The sequence below is a fragment of the Pangasianodon hypophthalmus genome, chromosome 8 (assembly GCF_027358585.1).
Source record: "Pangasianodon hypophthalmus isolate fPanHyp1 chromosome 8, fPanHyp1.pri, whole genome shotgun sequence".
NCBI lineage: Eukaryota > Metazoa > Chordata > Actinopteri > Siluriformes > Pangasiidae > Pangasianodon > Pangasianodon hypophthalmus.
Window position 1 is genome coordinate 683,926 of NC_069717.1, and position 9,400 is coordinate 693,325.

At 34.8% G+C, this 9,400-nt stretch overlaps 1 protein-coding gene across 1 annotated transcript in view; it reads left to right on the forward strand.

Moving 5' to 3' along the window:
- The first annotated feature begins 3,339 nt into the window (after nt 1-3,339).
- The window catches only part of jak3 (Janus kinase 3 (a protein tyrosine kinase, leukocyte)), a 27,927-nt gene continuing 21,866 nt past the window's right edge, over nt 3,340-9,400 (forward strand). The window contains exons 1-2 of the mRNA XM_026911599.3: nt 3,340-3,568; nt 8,158-8,361. Of these exons, the coding sequence (XP_026767400.3) occupies nt 8,169-8,361 (193 nt within the window). The 5' untranslated portion in view covers nt 3,340-3,568; nt 8,158-8,168. The remainder of the gene's footprint in view (nt 3,569-8,157; nt 8,362-9,400) is intronic.

A 9,400-nucleotide genomic window follows, 5' to 3' on the forward strand; every position in this document is an offset into this window, starting at 1 on the left:
CATTTCCAGTTCCAAAAATACATTTAATTTTCAAATCCAATTTGAGGCTTTGCCATTTATTACACGATCTGATATCTGATATGTTCTCTCTGATATCTGAGACACAGTCTTCTTGCTGGTATCGGCCCGATACTGATACTGGTTCTGGTTCTGGTACTGCTACAGATACTGGTACTGATACTGGTACTGATACTGGTACTGATACTGATATTGATACTGGTACTGGTACTGGTACTGATACTGGTTATCAGATCGGTGCCGTCTCTGTTAAATACGTTATCTTTCTCCTGCAATAAACTGTTTATTTTGTATGAGTTTGTTCAAATTTCCCAGCCAGGGCTTCATGGTGACATTGCAGGGGGTTCGTGAGACTGTGATAGAAATGTGAATGATAAGTTAAATGTTAGTAATATATATTTTACAAGTATAAAACTAAATTAATTTAGTTAAATTAACATTAACAATTAATGTTCTAATGCTTTATTGTGACCTCATAAGTAAAAATTGACAGACTCGATTACTCATGAATCATGTCACGTGATAATAGCTCTTAGCATGTCAGAGTTAATCATAAATTCCAGTTAGCTAGCTAATTCATTCTTCATGGCTAAAAACGTCTTCTTTACAACTCCTGAAGATCTCTGAAAATGGACAGAAGTTGTCAAGTAAAAAAAAATAAAAAATCACAACGGAAGGAACAACCAAGCACAAATCAGACAATAAAAGCTCCAAAGCTGAAAATACCGAGTGGAGCATTTGTACATGTGTGAATAGTGACGAGGCCAAACGCCTTCCAGTGTGTGTGAAATGTTTGGAGCAGCTTTCTAATGAAAGCATGAAGCCAACTTTTTAAAACTAAAAACACATCTTAAAACCAAACATGGAAACCAGGCCACAAAACCAGTGGAATGTTTTAAGGTAAGCTTGCAGAGCTTAAAGCAGGATTCAACGAGCGAAAGTGTCCCTTAAAGTCTCCGTAAAAGCAAATCATTTAGACTGAAGGGGTTCAGCTGAAAAAGGTGATGAATTAAACTCATGAATTAAACAATTTTTAATGTAAATAGTGAATAATATACAAAACAATGAACATCTCAGTTCTATAATTTACTAAGGACGATGTGTTCATGGTCAGATCTCTACTCCACTGATCTTTACGTCATGCTGAAAGACTTTATCAGCCTCAGCACTGAAAATTTATGAACTGGGAACACAGTGAACTGACGTCATATTCAACATACAGTGGATCAATACAGTAGGGATCTTTACATGAAAAAACATTAGAAAAAAAAATTTAACTTCCAAAATGAACATTATAGTCATAATGAAAAAACTCTATGTTCATTAATGAGCAATAAAGTGTGCATGTAAACTTCTCTAGTCGTAACTCGAACAGATAAATGGCAGATTTTATCATCCAAAGTGTGTGGTGGTTACTGTACACACACACACACACACACACACACACACACACACACTTTATTAAGATGTGGCTGCAGTTAACAATCTCATTCCGATGTGTTACTAAGTCATGGCTATGTATTATTATTTTTTTATTAAGGCAGGATTTCTGCATTCTTGGGTGCATTTATCACATTTTACTTTGTTTAGTTCCTGTTTATTTTGCTTCTCTTATATCGTGTCTGTTATATTATAGCTCTTGCGTAAGTCTTAGTGTTTCTTCAGTGTGAACTCATGACCATGTATTATTTTCATTAAATCAGGAAGTCACCAGTGGAGCTCCAAACAAGACAGATGAAGCTCCAGAAGTGAATAAAAGCAAAAGAGAAAATGATAAAATGAAAAAAAAACCAGGCCACAATAATTGCAGCAGTGTGAGGAATGATTCAATCGGTTTAATTTAGAATCCACGTCTACATTCGTCTGTTTGTAGATGTTTTCAGTGTCGTTCTTTCTGATAAACTGATCCTGAACTCTGATTAAACACAGCATCTCTTTACCTTAAACAGCTTTAAAGGATTCAGTGTGCAGCAATAAACCCGAGTTTAAACACCAGTTTCACACTGCACTTTGTTTCTCAGCTTTAAACTTTAAACAGCCTCAGTTTGTTTTTCTCCTGCGACGGAAACAAGAGAACGACTGAAAACCAGAAACCACACACACACACACACACACACACACACACACGCACACACGCACACACACACACGCTTATAACATTCACACAGCTTTTTCTTCCTGTCTGTAGAAAGCGACACACACACACACACACACACACACACACACGCACGCGCGCACACACGCACACACACACACACGCTTATAACATTCACACAGCTTTTTCTTCCTGTCTGTAGAAAGCGACACACACATACACACACACACACTCACACACGCTTATAACATTCACACAGCTTTTTCTTCCTGTCTGTAGAAAGCGACACACACATACACACACACACACTCACACACGCTTATAACATTCACACAGCTTTTTCTTCCTGTCTGTAGAAAGCGACACACACACATACACACACACACACTCACACACACACACTCACATAACATTCACATAGCTTTATCTTCCTGTCTATAGAAAGAAAGAGACATATGTTCATATTTAGCCATGTGATGGTTTTATTTCATTTCCTTTACTTTTCCTGATATTGTTTTATTACATTATTATCTTCTGCATATCAAATAGGAGATTTATTCGCTGAGAAAGCCACCAATCAGCATCAAGTAAATGTTTAATAGATCAGGAAATAGATCAGTTTAAAAGATCAGGAAATAATTCTGTTTATAAAAAAACTGAAACAGACACCAATTAACATCCTGTAAGTGATGTCACTAATTACTGTCAATCAACATTGAGGAAATGGCATTATATAAAACTATATACATGTCCATACTTACATAAGTATATATTAAATATAATACAAAACTATAACATTATTTACTATATTACATACACATAATCACCAGCAATAATATTAACCATTTAATTAATATAGCAAAAATTCCATGCTGCTTATGAAAAATACATAGTACTTAGAATATTGATTAAAAAATATAATATTAATATCAATTAAAAATTAAAGCAAATAATCACCTACTAGCTTACGATTAAATGATAAATTGGATGAAATTCATTAGCTTAACAATTCTTTTATTATTTTGTTGACATTTTGTTGATAATATTTTGTCTCGCTAGAGTGTGCTTTCGATGCAAGACGAGGATTAACGATATGTATTTATAACCTCAGTATTTTTAGCCAGATGGGCTTGTTACTAAATTGATATTTCCTTTATTTCAGGCAGCTTGCGTAAAGCCATCAGTTTGTGTGAGAAAGAGGAAGTGATACTTCATCTTTCCTCAACTGTAGACTTTAAAAACAAGACTCCATGAAGAAGAAACACAGAAAAATGAAAGCGAATGGAGAGGACGAGAAACGTCTGTGTGTGTGGTTATGGTACGGGAAATCAGTGTGATGTCACACACTCACACTGCACTCAGGAAGAACTTCAGACATACACACACATACACGTACACAAAATGCGTTTTCATCGGGCTGAAAAGTGACGAAAAACATCATCATCATCACAAAAGGTAAACATCTGGATTTTATATTCATTACTTCTTACATTAGGACGTTAGAACATCTGCATGTGTGTGATGGTGTTTAACGTTAACACTCGTGTCGTGTGACAGCGCTGTGTGTGTGTGTGTGTGTGCGTGTGTGCGTGTGTGTCAGTATGTTTAATGTAATCTTGTCTATAATTGTGCTACAAATCATGGTGATATTTTATCTCCATCTTGTAAATATAAACATCTGGATTGTTGATATATGAAACCTGACAGGTGTATAAACAGATTTACTGAGATCACTTTATTTATAGATTTATATTTACTTATTTATATATTGTTATAGCCTCAGCTTCATCCTCTTGAGACAGTATATATATTTATCTCTTTAGATAAGGACGTTACTTTGTTTTTTAAAAAAACAAAACTTTGTGTATAACATTCGTCAGACAGCACTTTGCTCATACAAGTCATCAGTTTTTTTTTACTTCCTGTTTGAAGACATTTTCGTTTCTATAGTTATGGGGTGCCAATAAATAAAAACATCAAGGAGAAATTAAAATGGCTGCAACAATTCAACGGATGATGACAAAATTAATGTTTAATTAATTATTTGTTTTGTAATCTGATTTATTCATTATAATTCATTCACTTTGTTACATATAACACAAATTATATCTATTTATGGACACATTAAGATCATATCATTGTAAATATGGCCGATTTACACGACATAATTACATATATATATAAAATACAGTCAATTTAATATGATAGACTTGATCATAATTTTTCTAATTGTTATTTCAGTTATCCTATATCACAGTATATATTCTCCATATGCCTTACAAATAGATAAAATAAACTAAAAGTTTTTGTTTTATATTTAGATATACAACATAATATGAGTTTGTGCGTGATGTAATGTTTAATTCAAACAAAATTAATTTGGTTTTCAATAAGCAAAGCTGTAAATGTTTCATCTTTACATTTAGGTTGCATTACAATATATTATAATGCATTAGATTCCATTATATTATGCATTATTACATTATCCATAGCATTGGAAATATTCCTTAACTATGTTAAAATAATGCTATATAAGCAACAAAAACATCAGTAGTTTTTAAATGTATTTTAATATCACCAGTTAGCATTGTGTAAATGATATTATAATAATACTGTTAATAAGAATTGAAGCTAACAGTGCTAATAGCTCTTACATGTCCTAAACTAACACTTCATTAAAGAATGCCTAAAGTGACCTTCATAACACACTCATAAGCATAACAGCACTTTCACTGTAAAACTTTAATAAACCTGTATAAAGTGTGTATTCCAGTCATATTCATTCAGCTGTGTGAGGGCTCCATAAGGGCTCCAGTGCTGGATTATAAGCGCCAAGACTTCTCAAAGCTGTGAGATGAACGTGCTGTTAATAAAGATGAAATATTAACTCATAACATCAGAATAAACTGTTTTTAGTCAAATGATAACAAACACTGAACTTTCTTCTGTAACAACATAAAACATTAACGTCACCTCATGATGATTTTTTATAAAAGACTCATGAGTGACATGTTCATTAGAGGTTCAGTAGTGACATATTTATAATATTTGTAACATGTATACTGTAAGTAATACATAATTCACTAATTATTAAACATTATTTTGTTAGTTTAGCAGTAAACTTTAGTAAATACTGTGGAAAAGTCAGAGACAACCATTTTGTTTTCAGACAAATGGCCATTGAGTATTTATTATTACAATTACATTATTATTAAAATGTACAGTACATTAATTCTGTTTTCAGTCAAACAGCCATACAGTAGTTACTTATCCAGGTCAATATTAAAGCTCAATATTTCCAATAAAATATTCACACATTTCATATAGACCTTAGAATGAAATAGATTTTCTCTTGATTATTGTTCTTTACTGTTATTGTACATAAATCACACAAAGGCCTTCAGTATGAAATCTGCAAATATTTTATTTGTAATATTGAACTTTAATATTGACCTTCATAAATAACTAGTGCATGGCTGTTTATCTCTGACCTTTACACAGTACTGTACATTTCTCAGGAAATTTCAAACATGTTTAAAAGGTCATTTACAGTTTAAAGAGGTTTTTACATGTTTATTTCAATACCTGCAGTGGATAGAAGTGCTCTCCACCTCCCTGTAAAATCACAGGTAAGAACTGTGATATACCCCTTTAATGTGAAATAACAACAAACAACACAATCAAGTGAGAAACAAACAGAAACATTTTACAGGAAAATAGAAAGAAATGGTGAAATGTTTCTTCATCTTTGGCTGTCTAACAGAATCCTGCAGCTTTTGTGCTAAAACAGATTGTTATTTGGAGCGATCCATTGATTCCCTCTATCAGGACCAGAGCCTCAGTCCCAGCTGAAGAGAAGCAGAACCACAGCATGATGCCGCCACCACCATGCTTCACCGTGGGTGTGGTGTTCTCATCAGATAAGAAAACACTTCACCGCATGGTTTGGGGAGATTTAGGGCTTGGATGTTTATTTTTATTTTTTTTCATGAGAAAGGGCTTCAGTCTAGCCGCCCTGCCTCACAGCCCAGACACGTGCAGAACACGAGAGATTGTATCCCATGCAAGGAGTGACCAATACTCGCCAGATGTTCCTGCAGCTGCTTTAATGTTACTGTAAATCCCTCTGCAGCCTCCCTGATAAGATTTGTTCTTCTCCTTTCGTCGGTTTTGGAGGGACGTCCTGTTCTTGGTGATGTCACTGTGGTGCTCCATTTTCTCCACTTGTTGATGATGGTCTTCACGGTGATCTTCTGTACCGCTCTCCTGATCGATTCCTTTCCACAGTGAGGTCCTGTACAGGCTTTGTAAGCTCTCCAGCTCCAGCAGTCGGATGAAACCAAGAAGATGTGAAGATGTTCCTACAGAAACATCTGATCTTTATTTAGAGTTAATCAGAATAATTTCAGTGATGACGGCTGGATGATAATTACTTTTGAACACGAGGTTGAAGGTGATTGACTCATTCTGAGCACAGTCACATGATCCATTATAGAAGGGTGTGTAAACTTATGCCACCAGGTTATTGTCCATTTTTCTTTTTCTTTTTTTATCTAAAATGTTTCTATTTGTTTTTTACTTGAATGTTGTTAGTTGCTCTATCACATTAAACCACTCTGCAGTTTTAACACGGGTGTGTAGATGTTTTATATGCAAATATTAATATATTTTATAAAAATGTATTCTAACATTTATACAGTAATTATTCATGAACTGATCATTAAATGATTATTAATCTTTAATTAGTAAACTACTTATTACTTGCTTATAATTAATTTATTATCTAACCTTAAATTAAAGTTTTGCTGATTCATGCAGTGCTTATGAATGTGTTATGAAGCTCCTTTTAACTAAAGTGTTACCACATATTTATATTAGTTATACATATGCACAGTATATTATGTAAGTTATATAGTTAGAAAATGTAAATGTACTGTATATTTCTGATTTTGTCCTTTGATGTGATGACATCATGGAAAAATTACGTCCTTTATCTCGAGTTACATTTCTAAAGAGCAGAAACATCATGTCTTTAAACTAATATAGTCTTTATTATGATACATCATTTTTATCTTGAGTCAAACCTTTTTTGTTAGACTGGAGGGGGAAACACCCTCTTTAATCCCACAGAAATTCCACAAAGAGTCCAAAGCTGGGTTAAACAGTGACACACCGATACGCGCCACTGTAACTGGATGAGTATAAAACGTAAATGAAACCGTAATGAGGAACGATGATGGTTTTAACTTTGACACACAAAAATACTGAGATTATAAACCACATGCTGAAAAGAACTAGTTTCAGTACGTCAGTGATAAGCCCCACCTAACACACACACACACACACACACACACACAAACACACATACACACACACACTCGATTTCTATGTTATGCTCATGCTGTAATTTTCACTTTTAATTTTCAGTCGCTTTTTTATTACAGCTGCGTTAAAAGCTGAACCGAGTCGAAATCTAAAAATAAATCTGAAACTGAGGTCCGTGGCAGAGAATCGAAAACACTTTTTCCTGAAAAAATACTAAAGGTGCAAAATCTCATCACTGAGGTACATGTGTTAGTAGCTTTAGTAACAGGAACATTATTAAACTTCGTAATTAAGGAACTCTGATGTAAGGAATAAAACCCTCAGTGTCGTTGTGTTACAGTAAAATAATCAACAACGGGGCGGTGTGATGAAGCGAAGTTACCACCATGAAGCTGATTATTTTCCTCTAACAGCACATTCCCAGGTGTTTTATTCGCTTATTATTTGCTAACCATTACAATTTATTATCATTAAAATACGATACTTCATACTTCTTATCTGTTTATAGTTACATTTAATATCGTGTAAAAGAAGTTCGTTCCTGTTCGCGGTTACGTTATAGCAGCTATAAACGGTCGTTCCCTCACCAGCCTCTTCACCATAACTTAAAGCTTTATGCTAACCTAATGCTCTTTACACAAGGGCTAAATGGACATTAGGGATATTATTTTTGGTAAAAGTTGTAAAATTAATGTGTGTGTGTGTGTGTGTGTGTGCAGGAGACGCAGTGATGGACATGAGTGAGGAGGAAACGAAGCCGCTGATGACATGCGAGCGCTCGGGGAGTCACAAGTCGAGCTGCGACTCCTTCATGCTCGTGCACTTGTACTACAGCGCGACGTCAAAAAGCGAGAGCACGCTCTCCATCCCTGCAGGACATGTGACCGCCGAGAGCATCTGTGTACTCGCAGCTAAAAACTGCGGTAACACACACACACACACACACACACACACAGTATCCATGCAGTGATCTGAGAGCACAGCCAAAGATTGTTTTGATATGTTCACATCTCTTCAGACTTCTTAATTGTTCTGTGTTGTTTGTCTAGTCATCTGGACGGGTCTGAGCTTAATTAGCATTGCTTTCTCGCTTTTCCCGAACTTTAATTAGCTCACAGATAAACTGCCTGACTCTCACACAGTGGCCTATAAAATGCTCACGCTAATATACAGTACTGTGCAAAAGTCTTAGGCACATGTAAAGAAATGCTGTAGAGTAAAGACGCCTTCAAATATAATGAAATTAAATGTTTCTACATTAAAAAAATCCTATAAAGAGCAGTAAACAGTAATAAATGACACAAAGTCAGTATTTAATGTGACGATCCTTCACTTTAAATAAATAAACAGTATCTGAGGTGCAGTGTGTGCAGTTTTATAAGGAAATGAGCTGGAAGTGTTACTGAGCATCTTGCAGAAGCAGCCACAGTTCTTCTGGAGACTTTGACTGTCGACTTGCTTCTTATTTCTGCAGCGAAACCCAGCAGCCTTCATTATGTTTTTATCTGAAAAGTGTCTCTTATGGAATCTGCTGCTTTCTTTACTGACATACAAACATTTTTCTGTAACGTTTCATTTTGTGCTGGAAAACTAATGTTTGGAATCTGAAACGTTTTTGTACTGAATCAATAATGTAGAAGTCAGAAAATAAACATCTATAACAAAGTTTGTACTAAAAAAAACAGGGTGCCAAGACTTTTGCACAGTACTGTATACCTACAACACAATCAAGACAGCATGATGGATGTAATTAGCTAGACAGCTAGTTAGCTAGCTAAAAATGTCATAAGTCTAATTAGCATTAAGTTATCTGTGATGCATTAAGGTAGCTGGCTAGCTGAGCTAGCATTGCTGAACCATTATACTGTGTAATTAAATACGGTATTTCATTCGAGGTGAAAAAGTGAAATTAGAAGGCTAGTGGTGATAGAATTATATATGAGTGTGTGTGTGTGTGTGTGT